Source organism: Pteropus medius, unplaced genomic scaffold (assembly GCF_902729225.1).
Source record: "Pteropus medius unplaced genomic scaffold, Ma_sr-lr_union100, whole genome shotgun sequence".
Taxonomy (NCBI): Eukaryota; Metazoa; Chordata; class Mammalia; order Chiroptera; family Pteropodidae; genus Pteropus; species Pteropus medius.
This window is the reverse complement of record NW_024342474.1, coordinates 10581858-10606522: the sequence shown is the minus strand read 5'-3', so window position 1 is coordinate 10606522 and position 24665 is coordinate 10581858. Positions and strand designations below refer to the sequence as shown.

The window sequence follows — 24665 nt, the reverse complement described above, 5'->3', positions numbered from 1 at the left end:
ACCTTCAGTGAAGCTAAATCTAACTGAAGAGCTAAGAGTAAGATGCAAACCTACGTGGAATAATTAAGTGCTAGCTTATAACTATAATAGAATTTAATGAGAAAAAAAAGGGAAACATCTTTTTTTATGACCTGTCTAACTCTTGTGAGACTGGCTCACACTGACAGCCTTTCATTTTGCATTTAATAGACCCACACATAAGCATACACAAATAATATACATACAAATGTAATCTATAAGTATTGATAAGGTCCCTTTTTCGATAAGAGAACCCTGAATTTTAGTTGAGCATATTGTTGTCCAGCTAAAAGACTACATTTCCTAGCCTACAGCTCTGCTTGGAGTGGCCATGTGATGAATTCTTTCCAATGAGATTTAAGAGGAAATATTGTGTAGTATTTCTGGAAAATATTGAAAGAAAAAGAGTACTTACCTCTTCTTTTCCTTCTTCCATCTTGCTGTTTTGAATATTTGTTGTGGTGACTGGTGCTCCAGGTGGCTAAGCGGAGGCTCCTTCTATAATTCTAAAAGCACTTTTTGATATCTGAAGAAATGAGTATCTATGATACTCAAGTTTTATTATCCTCCCACATTTTTGGAATTTGTAGAGTTAGAATTCCCTCAAAGTGTCCTAATCAGAACAAATAGCAGTCTATCTCACACTGTATAGGTAATGCCATGATGAAATTTAGCATATGTGATTGCTGTGCAATGAAATTCAGAAACCATACACCTTTGAACCAGAGATGGACCCTTCCTGTATAACCGTATAGAGTAACTGAGGTTCCCTTTTCAGCAGATACCACTAATTCATGGTAGAAGGAATCCACTAAAGATTGCAAGAGATATTTAAATTAAAGGCTGACTCACTCAGAAATATTAAAGGATCCAAATACATAAATTCTCATTAATTCACAGGTAAGTAGGGGTTTAATTTTTCTGCAAAAGTGTAATAGAAATGATAAGTGATGTATGATAAGTAGAAGAGAACAGACTTATAAGGGAAAAAAAGATACTTTAGCATGATTTTTAATAAACATCCGTCTAGCCTCCAATTTTAAGAGAATGATTCACCTTACAATAAAAAAGTCGATATTTACCAAGCGGGACTCCTAAGAGCTTAAAAGCAACTATTTCAGATGATCTTTCAGAGAGCTAAGAATGATCTGGATACCAGTTTTTCTCTTTATCCTGTCTGTTTAAAAAATTCAGCTGTAACATAGCCATCTGGAATGGTCTGCTCTTCTCCAACCAGCACATATGCCGCTTATGATCATTTTCTCGGACCAGCACACTATTTTGACAGAGGGACTGTATCAGCATTAATTTATTTCACTATATCCTTCTATGAACCAGGCCAGGGACTCCTAAACCACAACCTCTTTCCTTTGCCTACTCAATTCTATATATCTGAAAGATTTATCTTAAAAAAAAAAAAAAAACCTGAAGAAAAGGCCTCAACTCCAAAGATTTGTAGAGCAATATCATATGTGCTATCAGAGCAATAAAAGGGCCACCAGTGTCTGTGACACAGTGGTGATTATAAGGAATTTATTGAGTGCAACAATTAAGTCATCACTGAAAGAATTTATATTTAGACCTTCAAATAACTGCTTTATGTTTGAGGGAAACTTGTTTCTGATTCAACTAATATGTAAGGGATATATTTGTGGGTACCTGCCATATGGGTCAGGCACTGTTTATTTCATTTCAGTCCTACTATATGCCAAGTATTGTGGTTATGCTGGGGATATAATGATGAGTAAAACATAATCGCTGCCTTCAAGAGGGTCATAGTCTAGTAGGAGAGAGATTCATAAATAGATAGTTACATTCGGTAACAATGTGGTAAGTATAATGAAAGAGGCAAGCATAGAGGGCTATGCAAGCACATAGGAAGGGTTAAGTAAGGTTTTCTGCAGGAAGTGGCTTTTGAAACAAGTGGAAGAAGGATAGAAGGAAGCAGTAGCAGCTTGACTAGAGCCAAAGGCGGAGAAACAATGCTTCAGTGGTACTAGAGAACAGAGTAGAATGTGAGGAGCGGGGAGAAATGATGGCTGAGGAGTCAGGCAGAGACCAGATCATGCGAGGCCCTGTATTACATGTTAAGGAGCTTTCCTAGCAGATACTTAATGCTAGGAGAATTCCTCGCAGGAGAATTCTGTGGGACAAAAAGTTTGGAAAACATTGAATCAAAAAAGATTCTTTAATGTAGAGTCTCTAAAAACTCAAATATGCCAATATGCCTTGTAACTCTCCAAAACAAGGCTATACTACTATACAGTTTGTGACCATGAAACACTTATGAATGATCATCTTTTGGGACTAGAGTTCTGAGAAGCACACTTTGGGAAGTAATGCAAAAATCTTTGGGAAATCCTTAAGGATTTTAAATAAATCGATAATATGGACAGATTTGCATTTTAGAACTCTCTAGCAGTGTAGGAGACAGAATCAGTAGCAGTATAAGGGGACAGAATCAATGGCAGAGTGACCAGTTAGGAGACCATTCTTCTAGGGGAGCAAAAATGAGGGTCTGCATTTAGGTAGTAGAAGGAAGATAAGGATTAAAAAAATGTTAAGAGGTTAGATGGACAGAACTTGATCATTGATAGAATATAGGAGGGTGAGGAATAGGAAAAATTCAAAGTTTCTAACATGGGTGATAAGGATGGGGTACCAGCAATTAAATATTTATAAGAGGAAAAGTAAGTACAAGTAAGATACCATAAGTTTAGTTTTGGACAAGTTGAGACTGAGGAAATCTATGACATATCTAGTGGAAATTTTAGGAGATAATTGGATGTGAGTGTGAAACTTCTGCTAAAAAACCCAGATTTGGGAGTCAATAGCATATAGGTAGTTAAAATTATGCCAATATTAAAAATCACCCAGGAAGAACAAGTAAAATTAAGAGAAATATGGGCCAAGGATAGAAGCCAGAGGAATTTCAAGAAAGTTTATATACATAACAACTTCAAAATCTTGAGTCAACTCAAACCATAAAAACAGTTTGCTATTTAAAAAATACCAACAACACAATATTAGATCTATATCAATGATGATTTTGGATATACATTAAGTTTACGTTTTTCCTGATTTATATTTTATATTGGTCTATATAAAATATTTTAACAAGCATTCTCCACTTCCACTTTAATTAAATTACCAGTATTTTAATTTTTTTTTTTTTTAACTTCAAAGTGCTTTCATTGTTAAGTTACTCTTTGAAAACAGAGCTTCAGTAGCAAATAGAGATTTGAACTGAGGCTGTTATATTTAAATCTATGAATTTGAAGATTGCTAGTGGTGGTTCCAAAATTTCTACAAAGGAAGGACTTGAGGCAATCTGGTTGAAAAAAAGGTGATAAAGCAAGGTTTATACTGGAAATGTTTTTACTAAGATTGCATGTTTTTGGGGGGATTAGAGGTTAATGAAAATTATGCATGGGCTGTGGGGAGTTAAATTTTCCATAGAGTCTTCATTTGGCCCCATAACTGATTTTTCACATAATTAAGTATGTGGTAATTAATATTTCCAGCTAATATTAACATTAACCCTCTTAAATAGCTAACAATGTGTCAAGCTAAAAAATGTATTCTGTAACTAAATTGTGCTAAGCCACATCTTCATTGTGCATTCATTAACCTAATTTCTATCGCTGATTAAATTATCTGCTAGCGTTCTTTTCTTTCTTTCGTACAATAAAGTTGCTTTTTTAAAAGCAATGTGGTTGTAAATCTAACTATGGACGGTGAACACACAATGCAATATATGTATGTATATGCCCTACTGTTGAATTGTATGTCTTAAACGTACTGGATTTTGTTAACCAATGGCACCATGATAAAAAAATGTTTAAAAATTAATAAAATAAAAATAAATAAATAAAAGCAATGTATCTACCACTGTTAGCTCTCAGTCTTTATATTGTAGATACTAAAATTTTTACGTAACCATCTAAATTCTTTGTCAAAACAATCGGAATATAAATAAAAATGAGTTAAAAATTCATGCAGCATTATACTTATTCTGAATAATAAAATAAATTATGTATCTAACTCTTATGTTGTAAATGACATACTTTGGTGTTTGTGTTACAAGTTTAATGTTATATGAATGTGAAGGAGTATTAAGGAACACAGAACAAACTTTAAAAAAATAAAATCATGAAATAGTCTATGTGTACATCAATTAATAATAATTCAATAGACTATACCTCACTGACTTGAAGAATTAAAGCAATCAGTTTCTTTGGCACAGAGCTTTCTTCTCAAGAATAATTTAGGCATTAAAAAATCCAACTTGTCATGTAGTTATTATAACTTTGGAAAAAGCAGAGGCAATATCTCTGGTATATGTGCCCACACCAAATACAGCTTTGCAAAAGGCAGATTTGCCTGGAATCCTTGCAATGGATACAATTGAGTTGAAGCTTAATGAAATCAAGGTGTTTTTCAATGTTTCATGATCAAAGTAAGATTTATTGTGATGTTCTGAGAATGGTCAAGGCATGACTTGCTTCTTTAGCACAAGAGATTGATTATGTTTAGGTAAAGGAATAAAGCAGCAGCAACAATTACTTTTCCCTAAGACTGGTTTCTTCCAAGTAATGCTAAAGAAAGGGCATATCAATAGAGTCTTTGCAAATCTAGAGCAGAAATGGTCAATTGCATTTCAGTGAACCTCAGAGCTGGTGCTTTTAAAATATATATTATTTGTGAAGAAGAAAGATCTATAATAAGAACAGGAAATATCAGATTTGTGGAAAAGATATTCCATATCTTATTCTTTGTCATAAAAGATTAGAGTTTGGGCACTGAAGCTGAGATTTTTAGTTAATGGGATAAACGATTTATTAGCTGATATTTCTTAGGAAATTTAGCTGGTCTTTCTAAGGAATTTCTTGGGACATTCTCCTAAAGTCTGCTATTACAGTTGCATAATATAATGTTTATGAGAACCTATCTTCCTTACAAAGAACTATCAAGCCCTTCTTTGGTCTGAATTTTCTGGTTTCTAATTGAAAAGGAACCTCAGAAGGTATGGATTTGGGGTTTAAGGATGACTAAAAAACTAAAAGTAGAAAAGTCAAAGAGAATATCAAGATCCTGAGATGTTTAGAAGTGCCTTTTTTGTACCCACTCCTCCCCCGCACCATTCTCAGAACATAAAGTCCAAAAAAGACCAAGGAAAATATAATTGAGAGTCAAAAAATATATAGGAGAATAATGTTATTAAGGAACTAAAAAAATCATTCAGATACATGTAATAATTTTTAGAGTAAACATTTAGCACACAAGGCATATGCAAGGTGATCCATGGGATATATAAAACTAATGGTGCTTCTGTTTATATTTATGTTTCCTTATCCTCTTAAAATTTCAATCTTTGCTTGTTTTATAATGTACATGATATGTTCATAATATGTTAGTCTAGTGGAGTATGTATATACCAGTAAACTATTATTATTATTCTTTTTACTGCTAGAGTATAAGGTCAAAGAAATTAGGAAATCAGAAGTGTAAAGCTTAAGAGCACCTGGTTAGTAGTCTGATACACTTAGGTCTGATTTATACCTCTAACACTAGCTGTGCGATCTTAAGCAAGTTACACATCCTCTATGCCTCAGTGTCCTCATCTGTAGTACGGTAATGATCATTATATAACCTACCTCATAGGATTGCTTGAAGAGTAAACTGAATGATGAATGTAAAGCACTTAATGTATGGTTTATACTACATTTTAAAAGTTTTTTTGTTTTGTTTTTCAGTTTAGGCTGTATTGACCTAATGCTTAGTTACCTGATTCATGGAAACCTCATGAAACCTGAGTAGCAAGATGCCTGGATGATAGTTTTATTACATGCTCACTGTGAAGTTCTGAGAGGAAGAGATGAAAAGGCAAATGATAGAGTCTGAATACTTATGACAATTGACAATCAGGCTTTCATCTAAGTCAATATGTGACTTTAGCAGAAATGTATCTTAAAGATACATATAATGAAAAATCAGAGTCGATGAAATATTCATAAGGGTCTTAACATGCTCAACAAAAATGTATTAAGTACCTAAGATGTTGAAAAATTCTGGGAGTGAAATTGGGGGAGATAAAAAATAATAAGCTATTTAGATGAATAAGACATCGTCTTTCTCCCCAAGGAACTTCCGGTTTAATGAAAGAGATACACTTGTACAAGGTAAACGTGTAAAATATAAAAAAGCTGTGGGATGGTAGAAAGACACTTATCTTTCTATTGGCTCTTAAGCTTGGATTCAAAATAAGGTTCTCTTACTTACTGGTCCAGACTAAGTTGCCACATAAAAATACGGGACACTAAGTTAAATCTGAATTTTAAGTAAATAATGAATACTTTTTATTATAGGTATACCCCATTCCATGGAACATACTTACACTACAAAAAATACTTTTTAAAGATATCTGAAATTTAAATTTCACAGGGCATCTTGTATTTTTATTTGCTAAATCTGGCAACCCTTTCTTGGGCGAGTGCGCTGATTACTTACAGTTTGCCAAATCCTTCTACTCTTTTCTGCTCTACTCTGCATCCCTCCTAGAGGATGATTCTATTTCTTGTGCTCCCTTGCCACTTGCCTTCTTGTTGAATTCAGCCAGTGCAAGAGACTGGAAGAAGACTGTAGGAGGAAAAAGAGGCCAAATCTTCTTCCTTGCCTCTCCCATGCCTCAGTAAAGCATCTCTGGTGGTGGCAGTATTCCTCCATAACTATAGCTCATGCTTGACAGTTCCTTCTACATGGCTTTACATCTCTTGGAACCCTAGTCACACTTTTTGTTCTCATCGCTCTTCGGCTTGAGAGTAGCAGCAAGAGCTTCCCTTTGCTTCTACTCTCTGGATGCCTCAGCATCCCTTTCAGTTTTCCTAATTTTGCCCATATCTCTGTAAGTAGTCCATTATGATCTTCATTCGAACCATCTAAGTTAAATTTTTTCCTTCCTGGACTCTGGTTGGTAAAGTCACTCTCTTTAACTCTTTGAGCCTCATCTCTTTATTTATGAAATGAGGAAAATAATACTTCCCTCATACATTTTTTTAATAAGGAGATCAAGTATGTGGATATCATGGGGGAAGGAATCTAACATTTAAATTGATATTTAGCATACTATATCAATAATTCTTTTTGGCTTTGGTATGACTGAATAATGCCTATTGAACCAAATCTCCAATATATAACTATAAATTCCTGACAAAATATTAAAATCAACTCTCTGAAGGAATTGGATAATGACCCAAAGCAGGAAGATACTGGAGAAGAATTAAGTCTTGGATGAAAGGAACAGCACTGGATGAGTTTCTCATTTTTGTAGCTTTTAGGCTAAGGGCAGCCCCCAGTCTACACCAGGTAGGGAGGCTAAAAATCTGATAAAAAACCTGCAGTCTTACTGACTGAAGAACCAGAGGACAGAGTTTCAGGCGACTACAGCCACTAGAAATTGAGGGAGGAAATCCAAGAAAGGAGATTTCCAGAAAGAGAAGCCCCAATTTCTTCCCAAATTTCTGGCTGACCCTTGAATCACACCTGCATGGGGCAGGCTCGAACAGGCCAACTAAAACTAAAAGAACAGTACCGAGATTTAAGCTGCTGCTTATAGCAGAAGAAAGAGTTTGTAGTTTGAGTCCAGCCAAATGTCTATTAAAACAAAGCAATCAACACTTTTCAGAGAAATATAACAGTATCCAAAGTCTCTACCACACATCATTCACAATGTCCAAAATACAATCTATAATTACTTGATGAAGAAACAGGAAGTATGAAAAATTTAAAAGAGAAAAGACAATTATCTGAGCCTGGACTGTAAGAAAACTCAGATGTTGGAAGTGTCAGACAAAGATTTTAAAGCAGCTATTGAAATTATGCTCAATAATGTAAAAAAAAAATATGTTCATAATGACTGGAAAGATAAGAAATCTCAACAGAGAAATAGAAACTACAAAAATAATAATTATAGAACAGAAAAATACAATATCTAAAATAAAAATATTTGCTGAATGAGATCAGCACAGAATGAATAGGACAGAAGAAAGAATTAATGAACTCAAAGACAGACCAGTAGAAATTATACAACTTGAAGAACAAAGAAAAAAGATTTAAAAAATTAACAGACTGAAGGTCTTGAAGAACAATATCAAAATATCTAACTGTGCAATTGGAATTCCAGAAGGAGAGAAGAGAGAAAATGGAGCAGAACAAGATATTTGAAGAAATAATGGCTGAAAATTTTTTCAGTTTGGTGAAAGAAAGAAATTTACAGCATCAAGAGTCTCAGAAAGCCCCAAATAGAATAAATCCAAGAAAAGCCACACCTAGTTTCATCATAGCTAAACTGCTGAAAACCAGAGGTGAAGAAAAAATACTGAATGAGGACTGAGAAAAATGACATATGTGTACAGGAGAACAATTCAAATGACTGCTGGTTCCTTATCAGTAATGATGAGGCTTAAAAAAGAGGAACGATTATCTTTAAAATGTTAAAAGTGAAAAACAGAATACTCAAAATTCTTTACTCAAGCAAAATATATTCTTCAATGATGAAGGCAAAATAAGCACATTTTCAGAATTAAAGAAAACTAAGAGAATTCATTGCCAGCAGACTTGTGCTGTAAGAAATGCAAAAAGAAGTTCTTCAGGCAGATGGAAAATGGTAACAGATGGAATTCAGATCTTTAAGAAAGAATGAAGAGCTTTTTAAATGGTAAATACGTGGGTAGATAAGTATTTCCTAGCAATTGATATGAATTGTTTCTCTATGTAGTATTACTTTACAATAATGTGTATAAATATATGCGAAAGAGTATTAGATCAGAATTTTCAACTGAGACACCAAGATTGGATTTTGGAAAGGATGAATTGATTCTGAGGGTGACCAATTTGGAGAGATCTATACTGTGCTGTGATTACCAACCTTTACTATCCAAAAGGATTGAGACAGGGATCCTGGCACTCAAGCCTAATGAAAGAGGCTTCAGTGGGACCAGTCATTTGCATAGCTTGATATGATTAAAGGTTATAAGTGAATTCATTCATTCATTCATTTATTATTTAGTAATTCAGGTTTATTGATTATATACACACACGCAGTAAAATTCACCTTTTTTTAGGTGTGTAATTCTATGAACTTTGACAAATGTATAGTCATGTGAATAACATTATATCATTACTTCAAAAGTTCTCTGGTCTCTTAGTAGTCAATTCCCTTTCCATACTCTTAGCCACTAACAAACACTGATTTGGTTTTTGTACCTATAGAATTATCTTTTATAGAATGTCATATAAATAAAATCATATAGCATGTAGCTTTTTCTATATGCCTTCTTTTAACTAACATTGCTTTTAAGATTCATTCATGTATTGGTAATTTTACGGATGAATTTGTTCTATTCACCAGCTGATGAACTGTTTGGTTGTTCACAGTTTTCGGCAATTATGAATACAGCTGTATTCAGATCTTTATGTGAACATGTCTTCATTCCTCCTAGGCTAGGAGGGCGGTTTCTGGGGAAATAGTTTAAGTGTATGTTTAACTTTATTGAATTGCTATTTGGCTCTACCTGGGAAATTGGCAAGCTGATTGACCAACAGCTTTAGGAGCAGAATGAAGGAGAGCTGTCTGCTCTCTCAGAGTATGCTGGGATACAAATACATGAGTGCTTACTGTAAACCAGATAGCCTTTTTTATTTGTTACTTATTACTGCTAAAAACAAATAAATAAAAAAAAACCTACTCCCAAATTTAGGAGCTTATAATAAAAACAAGAATTTATTTACTAACAATTCTGCAATTTGGGTGGGGCTCAGGGCTGGCTTGTCTCTGTTGTGTTGATTAGAATGTCTCTGCTCAGTGCAGCTGGAGGATCTGAAATGTCTTTACTTCCATATCTGGTGCCTCAGCTGGCATGGCTAGAACATCTGGGGTCTGGCTGAGCCCCTCTCTCTAGCAGATTAACTGGACTAATTTACATGATGACTCAACTCCAAAAGCATAAAAAACAGAAGCTGCAAGACCTCTTAAATTCTAGGCCTGGAAATCACATAGCATCACTTTTGCTGTATTTTACTGGGACTATCCTAGTTTCAAAAGGAAGGAAATAGACCCCGTTTCTTCCACCCCACAACAAGCTTTACCGAAGTGTAATAGACAATTAGTTGCTCATATTTACATTGTACAATTCAATTCATTTTTTTAAATTATAGCTGGCATACAATAATATATTAGTTTCAGTTGTACTGCCTAGTGATTAGAAATCTATATAACTCACAAAGTGGTCACCCACTAAATCTACTAATACCTCTCTTCCCTCTTACATATTTTTTACAACATCGTTGACCGTTTTCCTTATTCTATACTTTATATCTCCATGACTATTTTGTATCTATTCATTTGTACTTCTTAATCCCTTTACCCTTTTTCATCGTCCCCCCAATCCCTCCACTATCTAGTAGCCCTCAAAAGAGTCTGTGTATTTATGAGTTTTTCCCATTTTTGTTGTTGTTGTTAATTTCGTTCTTTAGATTCCACATGAATGTGAAATCATGTGGTATTTGTCTTTCTCTATCTGACTTACTTCATTCAGTGCAATACTCTCTAGGTCCATCAAGGCAATATCTTTTTCCATCTCCTTCTTTTTAGTCTCTGTGTGTCTTTTAATCTGAAGTGAGTCTCTTGTAGGCACCATGTGTAGGGGTCTTGTTTTCTTACCTATTCAACTTCTCTATTTTTTGATTGGAGCATTTAATTCTTTTTCATTTGAGGTACTTGTTGATAGATATGTAGTTATTACCGTTCTTTATTCATGTTTTTGATTCATGTTTTGTTTTCTTAAAGAAGTCCCTCCAACAATTCCTGTAATACTGGCTTGGTGTTGATGAATTCCTTTAGCTTATTATTGTCTGGGAAGCTCTTTATCTATCTTTCAACTCTAAATGATAGCTTTGCTGGATAAAGTATTCTTGGTTGTAGATCCTGTGTTTTCATCACTTTGAATATTTTGTGCCAAGCCCATGTGTCCTTCAAAGTTTCTATTGAGAAATCAACTGCTAGTCTATGGGAACTCCATTGTAGATAACAATTGCTTTTCTCTGACTGCTTTTAAGGTTCTCTCTTTGTATTTAATCTTTGGCATTTTAATTATGATGTGTCTTGGTGTGGACCTTTTTGGGTTCATTTTTTAGGGGACTCTCTGAGCTTCCTGGGATTTTATGTCTATTTCCTTCAACGGGTTAGGGAAGTTTTCCATCATTATTTCTTCAAATATATATTCAACTTCTTGTTCTTCCTCTTCAGGTGCCCCTATGACACAGATATTGTTACCCTTAATTTTGTCCCATAAGCTCCTTAAATTATTATACTCTTGGTTACTTTTTTCATGCTGTTCTGATTGGGTGTCCTTGGCTTCCCCATCCTCTATATTGGTGGTTTGATCCTCTGTTGATTCCTTCTAATATACTCTTCATCTCAGATAATATATTCTTCATTTCTGACTGATTCCCTTTTATCATTTCCATTTCCATTTTTATGTTTTTTACCTTTTTCTGAAAGTTCTCACTGAGTCCATCTACACTTCCCTTAATTTCATTGGTCATCTTTATAACCAGTGTTTTGAATTCTGCATCTGTTAGATTACTTGACTCCATTATTCCTGGATCTCTGTTCTCTTCTCTCCTATGGTTTCTGCTTCTTTGTCTTCCCATTTTGGCTGCCTTTCTGTGTCTGCTTCTATGTACTAATCAAAGCTCCTAAGTCTCCCAGTCTTATTAGTGTGGTTTTGTGTAGTACATGTCCAGCAGCACAGTCCTGAGAGGGACTGTGCCCAAGCTTGTGCCCCTCTGGGGCTACCTGTTAAGATTTAGCAAGCAATCCACAGATGCTGTGCTTATAGTTGCCTCGAGAAGCCATGCCAGAAACTGAGGTCATCTGCCACCAGTGCGAGTCTTGGCGCTGCGCCGCAAATGGCATAGGACTCGCCAAGGACACAACTGGATGTGGCTTGGGTGGGGCTGCGAGTTGGGGGAGGCAGAGTTTCAGGGAATCCTCTAGGCAGAATGACCTCTGTTATCCATTTTGATGAGGTGGCACTGTGTCCATACACTAGGAGTGGAGAGGGCTCAGCTGAGGAATGACGGATACCACCAGCACTTCTGCCTGGGAGAAAGTCTCCAGCCATTGCTCTGACAATTCGGTGTCCCCCTGTAAGTCCCTGGTGCCCCCAGAGCAGCCTACCTGGAACTGGTACTCAGAGTGAGCAGGTCCGTCATGGAGAAAGTCCAGTCACGGACTTGGCCTTTTTAAGAGGAAATGTGTGCAGCTGCCAGCTGCAGCTGCTGTAGCCTCTGTCCCACTCAGTCACTCAAGACCCGGCACCCTCGCATGTTCACCCCCTCCAACCTTCTACCATTGCAAGTTGATTAAATATTTCTCTTCCTAGTTGTAGCGCTTCTGTTCATCTAGACCCCAAGAAATTCTGCTATTTGCTCCATGTTTCCATCTCAATTTTGATGTGGTCGCAAGAGGGGATGAACAAAACTTCTATCATCTATGCCATTTTACTTGGTCTCTCAACCCTATTTCTTTGTGGTAGGAGTGGAGTGGTCACATTGTAAAAGTGATATGAGATGAGGGCAAACGTTAAAGCTAGCTATAAAGGCGATCTACATCAGCATTATGGATTTGTACTAGATTCTGTTCAATAGTGCTAATTGGAGGAATGATGGGGCCTCAGGAGGGAAGTAAAGGTATGTTACAGGATTCTAGGAACTGGGAGAAAGTAATTAACTGCCAGAATAACATATATTCACTCAGCTCAAGGGAACTAAATTTGAGAGGTCATTAACAAGGTTGGAGATTTCCAAAGAGGTAAGAAAAATGTCTCATAGGAAAAAAAAAGTCAAAATTCAAAATTCACATCATCCAGTCCCAGAGAACACAAAGCCACATTACAACGATAATAATCATATAAGAACTTTCTCATCCTTGTATATCTTCTCCCCACCCCATCCCAACTTCAACTCTGATGGAAACAGAAAATCAGAAATCATAGTTAATGAATTAGGGGAAGGTGAGCAGGGAAAGAAAGGCGGGCTGCCCTCACTCTCAGCTTGCACATGTCCAACCTGTAGCAGGCCCTTGTTGGAAGAGGTGGGAAGATTTTAACATTAAAACAATTTTGACATTTTGATTTTTATTGGACTATTACAATAACTGTACTCAGACTGTATTTGTGGTCTAATATGATTATAGTACTTTACCTAAGCATGGCCAGAATAAAACAAGTGGCCTTTCTGAGTTTTGATCCAAGGGTAGAAGAAACACTATTTACATTCGACATTTAAAAAGAGTAGCAGGAAACACAAATAAATTGTTTTAAATACGAGTTATGTAGTTAGGTCTATGATAGGTGAATTTTCATGACAGTTAAAGTATTATTTAAATAGGGAAAAATTCAGTAAAACCAGATATTTGGTATTACGTGACATATACTAGAATGTTCCATCACTTACCAGCTGTTCAATCTTAGGCAAGTCACTTAATCTCCCTATGCCTTATATTTTTCATATGTAAATTACATAAATAATATCTACCTTGATGAGTAGTGGTGAGAATTCGATAAAATATAAATTAAGTGTTTAGCGCAGTGTGTGGCAACTAGTAGCTGTTCAGCAAATGATAGTTATCATCATCATCATCAGTCTTAAACTGTTTTTGCTGAATTAGATTTTTTTGTAAGTCTATTTTTTTATTTCCCTTTTGTTAGATACTTACTCGACTGTGGGCTTTTTAAAGTAATAATATTTTATAATGTAACAATATCCTTATAAATGCTTAACATAATGACTGGAGTATAGTAAGTGTTCTACAAATGGTAGTTCTTATTGTAGTCACTTGAATGCAAGCCCTCTTAGCTCCCTCTCTTCACACCATGTACTAACTGTATACCATTGCTGGTACTCCATTTAATCTCTTTAAATCTTAGTTTATTCATGTGTAAAATAGGGCTTTTCTTACTTTACCTACCTCACAGAAGTTGTTATGAGAAATAAGATCATTTTTGTGGGAGTACTATTAAAACACTATACATAATGCTGGAGAGGATGTGGAGAAAAGGGAACCATTATGCACTGTTAGTGGGATTGTACATTCATGTAGCCACAATGGAAAACAGTATGGAGGTTACTAAAAAAAAATAAAAATAGAACTACCATATGATCCAGCAATTCCACTTCTGGGTATTTATCTGAAGAAAATGAAAACACTAACTCGAAAAGATGTATGCACCGTCATGTTCATTGCAGCATTATTTACAATAGCTAAGATATGGAAGCAACCTAGCTGCATTGAAAAGATGAGTGAGTAAAGAAGATGTGGTAAATAAATATACAATGGAATATTATTCAGCAATAAAAAAGAATGAAACCTTGCCATTTGTGACAACATGGATAGACCTAAAAGGTATTATGCTAAGTGAAATAAGTCAGACAGAGAAAGACAAATACCATATGATTTCACTTATATGTAGAATATAAAAGAAACGGTCAAATAAAACAAGACAGAAACAGACTCATAGATACAGAGAACAAACTGATGGTTGCCAGAGGGGAGGTAATGGGAAGTAGGGGATAGGCGAAAAAGGTGAAGGGGAACAAGAGACACAAACTTCTAGTTATAAAATAAATAAGTCACAGGGATAGGATGTACAATGAAGGGAATATAATCAAAATTATAAAAACTGTATGGTGACAGAGGGTTGCTAGGTTTATTGTCATGATATCCTAAAGTATTTCAATGTCTAATCACTATATTGTCACCTGGAACTAATATAATGTTGTATGTCAACTACACTTCAATTAAAAAAACTATCAATATGAGTTAGAATTATTGTTTATTGTGCAGGTTACTTCTATTTACAAATCTTTTAAATGAAATTGAATGACAACGTTTTTCTATAAGAAAAGAGAGCTGAAAACTTTATTAATGTGTAAACTGCTTTCTAAAAGTAGGTGTGTATTTTCTAGCCCTAAATACATACATGCTGTGATTGCAGGGGAGTAACAAGATTCTACTAGCTCACCAGTCTTTCTTCTTCTTGATAGGGAGCAGCTCTCTTACCTTACCTGAAATTTATTATTTAGTGTTTTTAGTAGGGTAGACAAAAACAGTAAAAAATCTGAAAACATTTATATTTTACCTGGAAAGGTAAAACAAACATAGGTATTGAGAGAGGAGACTGTCTCCTACAACTTCTCAGGACAAATTAATTGGTTAGACTAGCTCAGAGTTAGCTAAGAACATCCATTCTAAAAGTGCGAGATCATAAGGTGGGCATATTTTAGTGGAGGAGCAAAACACGATCACAACCATATGAGTATAAATAGTTCAACAAGCTTTCATTCTATTTATGTCCAACAGAAGGTGGCTGCTTCCCTAAGATGCCTCCCACCAGATGGTGACTTCTCAGTTCATTTTTAACTACCTGCAAAATCATGGCACATGGCTCTGACCTCATTTCATTTTGGAATTCTCCTTTTGTTTCAACACTAGATTACTATAGCTTCTCATTTCTGTCTGGGCAAAAATGGTCCTTAAATGGCAGGAGGTCAAAGTCACAGGCAAACACATGAATATATTTACTTTTGTAAAAAACTGTTTAGTTTAGACTTTGTAATCCATCTGTAATTATGGGCAACTGATTTTTTGCTTCAGGCTAGGCTCCTTTCTCTACCTACATAACAGCAGTTATCTCTAATGATTTTAAATTATTCTAAAGGAAACATAATTATGAAGGCATATTGGAAGTTATCTTTATATAGGTCATTCTAAAGTCAATCTAAAATCCTTGGATTATCTTTATCAATCCTCATTCCCCAAATCTTCTTTTGTTAGTATTCATGATTGAGAATTGACAGCACAATTATACTAAGCTTCTAGGATAATCACGGTAAGACCTTTAAGCAATGAGGAGTCACTAGGGAGCTTAGCTATCACTCTAATCAATTACTTTGTTTTGTCTGAATTTATGACCACACACTGTCCCCTTAAAATTAGTCAGGGGCAGACATCTTGCAAGTAGGTGCTGCTTGTAGAAGGAAGTGTGGGGACAGCCAGATCAGGATCTGCTTATCATCACTACTGGGAAAATAACTCACAATAACCCAGGAATAGGCTATTTTGTCATCTCTTTGGATGCAGTTTAGCACATGATGTTTTAGAGAAATGACAATGAGGTACTCCTCTGCTATCAAGTATAAATTCATCTCAACTGTTTTCATCTTTATTTCCCAGGGTGAACTGATTATTATACTGAGTGCTATAGATAGGTAATAGGGAAAAGTATACACAAATATAATAGTTAAAATGAAATAATGAAAATATTTATGATCTAGTTCCCTAAATAATGATAATAGATACTGTCAGCATCATATGAGAGAACTTTTTGTGGGAGTATGATACTGTCAGCATCATATGAGAGAACTTTTGCTGCTGTATACTTTTTATAATTTATAACACAGGGCATTATAGCTATGGTGTTTTTCACTGTATAGACATTTAAAATTTTATGTAGTGAAATTTTCAGTATTTTAAAAAATTTTACTCAGATTTGTTTCAAATTAAGAAAGTCTTAGTATGAAGAATTATAAAAATATTCTCCTACTATTTTTTATTCTGAATTTTAATGCTTTTATTTTTAACTTTATGATAATTAATCTTGAATCTTTTATTGTTATGTCTATGATCTAAGGTAGGGATCTACTTTTCCCCCACATGGCTAGCTAATTATCCCTAAAACATGTCCTTGCCTTAATGAGTTGATGTGCCACCTTGATATGGTATATGATCAGAAATTTGTCACATTCCAAACAGTCTACTAGTAAGTGCTTCATTCTGGTTAAGAATTATTTAAAAAATGCAACCCCGGAAAGGATACCAGTTAAAATACTATAGTGTAAATTAGTTAGATAATGTTGTGTTCTTAATACCCCGCTGAGATAAATGTAGCCCAGGACAGTAATTTTGGTTTTGGAGGTCAAATCTTCCAGGGGAAGATGATGAAAGATAGTTTTTCGTTTAGGGTGTGGGTGGTAGAAACCTGCCTTCTTTACAATTTTGACTTTCACAGGCAAAATGCTCGCATTTTTTGATAATAATATTGTCAATCAAATTGAATAATTTGACAATAATCTGCCACCAATTGAAGTAATGAGGACTTATAACCTGACTTTTTAGCAAGTAAATCTCTCCAAAATTTTCTGAATATCTCTCAGCTTTAGACCAATGAAAAGACAATTAAATAAAAACGACTATAAAGATACATAGTCCAGTGAAGGCCCTTCTAGAACTGTGAAACTCAGATGGGTTTGGAGGGAAAATACCAAATCTGTTCATTTCCTCCAGGACAATGTATATCAGTGGTCCTATATAAACTATCAGGAAATCCTTATGAAAATATTGAATAATTTCTCCCCATTTCACTATATGAACACTCTCAACAACGAATGTCCTTACTTGCCTCCACAATGGTTCAGTGTGATCTAACACAGATTCAACCATCTGTTTGTGTTTTCTTCCATTTGCAACATTTGTTCTTCCTGCTGATCTGACTGCTTCTTTTCTCTGCTTTCTGATTCAGATAGAGCAAGCTGTCCCACTTGTTAGCCAAAAGCAAGTCTCTTGGACTACAGAAATATAAAATTCACTACAGCTAGTAGCGTTTAAGAAAACCACTGTTTTTTGTTTGTTTTCAAGTATATTGCCTGAAAAGCACCCCAAGGTCTTACTGACAGAGCTTTTTAATCTGTTGGCAACGTCAAATGTAAATCTAAATTCATGCTTGGAAGAAACCAGTTTTCCTTAGAGGTGGCCCAGAGGATTGCTAGCATCTGTTTCGGTAAAGTTCTGACATTCCTGCTTGAGAAGTGCTACTGTCCATTTCAGTAGAACTACACGCATTCCTCTTGAAGTACATTCTTTAGTTATTCCTTTGATGGGGGTCTTTTGGTGGTAGTCCTCTCGGTTTTGTTTTTTTCTATTTCTTTAATAGTAAATCTCATTTTCATTCTCAGATCATTTCAATGATATTCCATTATCGTCTGGCTTCCATTACTGTTATTAAGAAATTAGCTGCCAATTTAATTATGTCTCCCTTGTGGATTTTTCTTTTCAGTTGCTTTTAAAGTCTTCGTCCTGTCTTTTTTGCTCTGCAGCTTCACTCTGTATATCTAGGTATGTATTTCTACCTATATGTACTGTTCAGGATTTAATGGGCTTCCTCGATGTTATAATTGATGTCTTTTATCAATTTAAAAAATTCTTAGCCATTATTTCTTCATATATTGCTTTTCCTTATTTGAACTACCTCTTCCAGGAATTCTAACTAGCCCTTCTTACTCTATACTTTCATCTCCAAAACAATCTTTAGTGTTTGACACCTATTTTTCTCTCTGAGTTGCAATCTGAATATTTTTTCATGTCTATGATCCATTTATTTATTATAATCAACTGTATGTAGCTTGCTTTTTAATCCTTTGGTTGAGTTTCAAATTTCATTTATTACATTTTTGTTTTTAGAAGTTCAACATAGTTAGTCTTCAAATCTTCCCGATCCGTTCCAATTGCCTTTTTTTTCATTGCTAATGCATTTCAATCTGTTATATTTCTGCAAACATATTAAACAACTTATTTTGTATTTTTATCTGATAATTCCAATATCAAGTCTGTCAGGGTCTGGTTATCTGATATTTTTTTTACTCTTGTTTTTAGCAGCTTGTTTCCTTTTGTGTTTGTGATTTTAAAAAAATTATTATTAAATAATACTCAGAACACTATCTGTAGAAATTGATGCTAGCATGAGTATGCTCCACCAGGGAAGGTTTGTGTTTACTTCTTTCAGAGGCCTAGAAACACAACACACCAATTCCACTTAAATTTTAACATTCCATTAAAGTATATTTTGATCCCAAACCCTTGTGAATGTCAGATAATAACTACGATTTTGTGAAAAGACTTTCTTTTTCTTTTTTTACTTCTATCCAGAGCCAATTCTGAGACCAGTCATCTATTATCCTATCAGTAGGGTCAAGTTTTTGTTTTTCTTTTTTTTTTCTATTTCACTCTTTCCCTGAGATTATAGGCCTTCCAGGGTTCCAGTTTATACATTATGATCTCTGGTATACACAAACTGTTCTCACATAATCTTCTGCATAGTAGTTCTAAGCTACCATAACTCATATAAGTCGGCTAAGAAGTTGTTGGCTTCAAAGTTCATATATCTTTCTGATCTTGTGTTTCTGAATTCAGTCCTATCTTCTGTGGATTTCTGTTACTTTGTTGCAGGCTCATTCGCTAATGTAAAATGAATTATCTTTCATTTATAGAACATTTTTAGATATCCAAGGCAGAAAGGTTTTAAGATTTCTAATTCACCATATTGTCATACTACTGACACTTTTATTTCTCTTTCACTTTTGAAGGATAATTTCATTGAATATAGCATTCTAGGTTGACTTTTTTTTCTTTCAACATTTTAAATATTTCACTCCACCCTCTTCCTGCTTGCAGTTTCTAATGTAAAGCCTGCTGCAATTTCTGTTCCTCTATAAGTAAGGTGTCCTCCCACCCCAGTTCTTTCAAAATTTTCTCTTAGCCTTTGGTTTTCTGAAATTTGAATATACTATGACTAGGTGTGGCTTTTTTTTTTTTTTTTTGTATTTATATGCATGATGTTTTCTGAGCTTCCTGGATCTGTGGTTTGGTGTCTGTTATTAATTTAGGAAGATTATTAGTTATTGTTATTTCCAATATTTCTCTTCCTCTTTTTTTTCCTCCTTCTGGTGTTATAATTATACATATGTTACATCTTTGGCTTTTGTCCTCTAATTTTTGGATGTTCAGTTTTTTCATTCTTTTTACTCTTTGCATTTCAGTTTGAAAAGTTTCTATAGCTCTGTCTTCAAATTTGCTAATTCTTTCCTCAGACATGTTGAATCTACTGAAGGCATTATTTATTTCTGTTACTGTGTTCTTTATTTCTAGCATTTTCTTTCTGAAAGTTTCCATTTTTCGCTTATATAACCTATCAATTTTTACGTGTTTCTACTTTTCCCACTATCTTCCTTAACAAATATTTTTAAAAAATTTTCAATTACAGTTGATATATAATATTATGTTAGTTTCGGGTGTACAACATAGCGATTAGACATTTATATAACTTATGAAGTGATCACCTCCAATAAGTCTAGTATTCATCTGGCACCTACATAGTTATTACAATATTATTGACTATATTCCCTATGCTGTACTTTACATCCTCGAGACTGTTTTTTTGTAACTGACAATCTGTACATCTTAATCCTGTCTTCTTTTTTACTCATCTCCCCAAATTCCTTTCCATCTGGCAACTGTGAAAATGTTCTCTATATCTCTTAACATATATTTTAAATTCCCTATCTTATAATTCTAATATCTGTAACATATCTGAGTCTGGTTGCTTTATCTTTTCAGAGTGTTTTTTTCTTGCCTTTTAGCATGTCTTGTAGTTTTATGTTAAAAGTCAGACATATTGTATCAGTTTGTAGGAAATGAGTCAAATAGGCTTTTGTCGAAAGAGGTATGTTCATCTAAATAAGAGATATGCTATTTAATGTTTGTTTTAGCTTTGAGTCATAGGCTTCAAATTTCTTTAGAGTCCTTGTTTTTTTTGTCTCCCCTCTTCAGGAGATGTGAATCTGTCTTGCAGGTCTTTCAGCAATAATCCATTGTTATATAAGAGCCTTGCTGATGTGGTGGTAGAGTATGTGGGAAGAGGAACATTTTATAATCTTCTAATTGAGTCTCAGTCTTTTAGTAGACCTGTGCTTTGGGGCTGTGGCCTTCACAAGTGTTTCTGTCCTTCATTAGTTAATAGATTTGTCGAAGTATGAAACATCCATTCCTGTAGACAGTTTTTATAAGAATTTATTGGAGCCAAACTGATGACAATTGCCAGGAAGCAGGATCTCAGATGCTCTGGTTTTGCAGTTTCTTTTATGCATTTAAAATTAAGTAGGGATGTAAGGAAGATTACCTGAGGGTGAGAGAAAGCAAGGTGGGGATTGGATTACAGTATCGTTAACAAGATTATGTGTTTCCTTGAGGGTGGTTATACTTACTTCAAAGGCGTGTTAACCTGCATGCCCAGAAACAATGAACAGGGCTTGCTTAAAGGCAAAGATAAACCTTTTACTAAAAAACTTATGTGCCTGGGGTGTGACTACCCACCATGACCTGTCCAGTTAGGAGTCTATGATCAGATCACCCTGTGAGGTTACTTTCCGTAGAACCTCTTTTTCATCTACAGCTTTTAAACCCTGGCTACAGTGTTCTCAACCTATTTTCTTGAAGTCGTGTCCCATTCACTAAGGTTTTTGTTTGTTTGTTTGTTTGTTTGTTTGTTTTTGTTTTACCTTACATGATATAGGAAGGCAAAAGGAGACTGGATTGAGGAGGAATACCCTTTCCTCACCTAGGATAAATCTTCAGAATTGTGCTCTGGCAACAGCTTTTTCCCTGGAGACTAGACCTTTGTATGGAGAAAACACTGGGTGTGGTTCGAAATTGTTACTCTTCCCCTCCTCCTGCTAGAACCAAGAGGGAATTTTTCCGGAATCCTCACCATGAGCACTTAGTGGGGTTCCCAGAGAGAAAGCCCATGTAACAGTGGGATCCCCTCAAGACTGTAGTCCCTAGGAGTTTCTCATTCTCACAGTAGTCCATATTCAACCTTCAGCAATTTGTCAAAATTTCCATTTAAGAGTTCCTACCAGTTTATATTTCCAGTGGCTTCTACTCCAGGTAAGCAGATCTCAGTTGCTCTATCTCTCTGGCACTTCTCTCTCTAGATTTCAAGTTGGTGGTTTGCTCTAAGGTGTCAGTTCTCAAATGAGTCTAAAAAAAGTCATTGCTTTTTTTCGGTTTGCTCAGTTTTTTCTTGTTGTGAGAATGGTGGTGACAATTTCCATGCTCTTTACATGCCATAGCTGAAGTTAGAAGTTTTGCTACTGACTATTAAATTTTCATTACAGTTTGGGATCTTCGTTTCCAAACAAAAGAAACTAACCCTGGCTAACTTAAGTAAAAAGGCATTTGTCAGAAGGATATTGAAAGCCATGGCAGCTCTGGGCATCAATTAACAGGAACTGTAGAAAAAGTTTTATCAGCAAAATTTTAGTTAAAACATCACTGAGATGAATGAATTTCAACTATTTTTGGTACCTTTATTAGTCTACTCAAGATCAAAATTTCAGGAATTCTGGGAAGAAGTTCACAGGAGTGGCGACAACGTTTTTTAATTTTCTTAAATCTTCACATAAAAGTAGAGTAAGCAACTAGATAGCAAAACTATCTGGAGAGCATCTATAACAGAATTGTATAAGATGTTCCTCCAAACCAATATCCACAGGCCTGTTTGTTATCACTGTGTTGGTGGAAGAAACTGGCGGAAGCAGTAAGGCATCTGACAGACTTAGGAACAGAATAATACCCAAATAGCTAACAGGTATTCTCTGGAAATTCCACTGGACCAATATGAAAATAACAGCTGAAAATGAAAGGAATTTTGCCCAACCCAGTAGATGAGCCATGGTATAAGGGCTGCTGGAACAGTTTATCTTCAGTTCTCAAAAGCGATCTGTCAGAGTTCTCTTGCAGGACTGGGTCCCACACTGAAGGAGAGACTTTTGAGAATGAAATGAATATTAAGGGTAGGGGCAATAGAAATTTAAAAGGGGGAAGATTCAGAAAATAAGGGGCCAGAAAATCTCAGAAATAAACCTCTAAGTTTTTAAACGCTAAGTGTAAAAAACAACAGAAGGAGCTCTATGTAGTTAGGAAATCTATCTGCAACAACCCTCCTTCTAAAATTTGAGAACACTAAATTTATATAAAAATGGAACAGAAAAGTATCACAAATCTCTTACAAAGTTACTATAAGACAGAAGAATAAGGACCATCGACAATAAAATGAATGAATGAATCCTTATAGATAATGAAATCATGAAAAATATAGAAATATAAGGTCAGAACTGTATATCATCTTTCAAAACAAGCAAAAAGACACTAAAATGATACGAGTTATGAAAAAACAACAAAAACAATTACAAAAATTCATAAATGAGGTGAGAGACTCAAGACAAAATTAAAAGCAAAAGAAAATATAATTTAAAAATTAAAAAGTAACCTAAAATAAATAAAAGAATAAATACAATAAATAATTCTTTAACAGAAAAAGAAGTAAAACGGGCACGAATTTTAAAAAGAAAAAAGAAATGAAAAACAAGGAATTAGATTTAAAAAAACAAATATTAAAGACAGGTAAAGAGGATCCAGTTTGTAAAGCCTATGTGGTCTAACAATATACATATAATACAATCATATAAAATGTGAGGGAAATAAGCACACTACACACATTTTTAACTTGATATTTTCTTACAGTTATACCAAAGCTATATTTATTTACTTCATTTTTTATCTTTTATTTTGATTAGGTAATTTCTATTTAAATAAATTAACTGGCCTCTTTAGTTCACTTATCCTTTCTTCTGTTAAATTTATCTGAAAGTATCTTTTTTGCCTTCATTTTTGGAGGAATACTATTATTAGCTATAGAAATATAGCTTAAAATGTGATTTCAACACTTTAAAGATGTTATTTAATTATCAATGCCACTTCCAGTTTGCTGTAAATCCTAGCTAGTGAATTAAAATATCTTAGTATTATATTTTCTAGATCAGAAATTTCCATTTGGATCTTTTCTAAAAAAAAATAGTTTTTAATTCTCTACTGATATTCCTCTGTTGAAATCTGTCCTTTAGTTCACTCATTACAACTAAATTTTAATAGCTATTTTAAAGTCCTTGTCTACTAATTTTAGTACGTAGGCCATTCAGGCTTTGTTTCTATTGATTGTTTTTCCTCTTGTTAATAGGTCATATTTTTTGTTTCTTTGCATATTTTTATTGTAATCTAGACATTGTATGGACACTGGACTTTGTTATCTTCCTCTGAAGAAAGTTGTTTTTTGAGCAGTAGTTAACTTGACTGGATAGAAACTTAGAATTCTTGTCTTCCTTGTGATAGACACTGTCTGAAATGTGTTAAATTCCCTCACCGTTTCAGCTGTTGTTTTCTACTGGGTGCCTCAGAGTTTCCCTTTATACGTGCATAGTTCTAGGATGAGCCAACGATCTAGATGGAATTTTTATGCAGATTTTTACTTCCTTATTCTCAGGGTTCCCTTTATGCCCAGCCATTCTGGCAGCTCCACACTGTCCTATGAGTCCTTGTCCCTCTAAGACTGGACTTTCTACTTGAGTTCTAGCTACCCCATGCTCCACGGACTGGGAGTTTCCCTCAGGCAAAAAGCCATATGAACACAAATATCACATAGTACATTTCCTTTATTTCAAGGATCAATACTCCTTTAGTTTTTGTCTCCTTTTGTTTGTTCTCCAGAGCCTTCAACTGGTTGTTTTTAAGTTTTATTTATTAATATTTTCTCCAGATTTAAAACTTATAATCAATAGGAAGGTTAGTCTGGTATATGTTACTCTATTATTTCTGGAAGCAGAACTCATTTCAGTAATCACTGATTTTCACTGAG

At 34.7% G+C, this 24665-nt stretch overlaps 1 protein-coding gene across 10 annotated transcripts in view; it reads left to right on the top strand.

Moving 5' to 3' along the window:
- LOC120605063 (uncharacterized) overlaps positions 1-24665 on the top strand; it is a 144714-nt gene that overhangs the window by 28369 nt on the left and 91680 nt on the right. For 2 of the 10 annotated variants that reach the window (XM_039866014.1, XM_039866013.1), the window contains one exon: positions 6163-6200. The exons of the other annotated variants lie outside the window; for them this stretch is intronic. In XM_039866014.1, coding sequence (XP_039721948.1) covers positions 6163-6200 — 38 coding nt within the window. The remainder of the gene's footprint in view (positions 1-6162; positions 6201-24665) is intronic. 10 annotated transcript variants of the gene reach the window in all.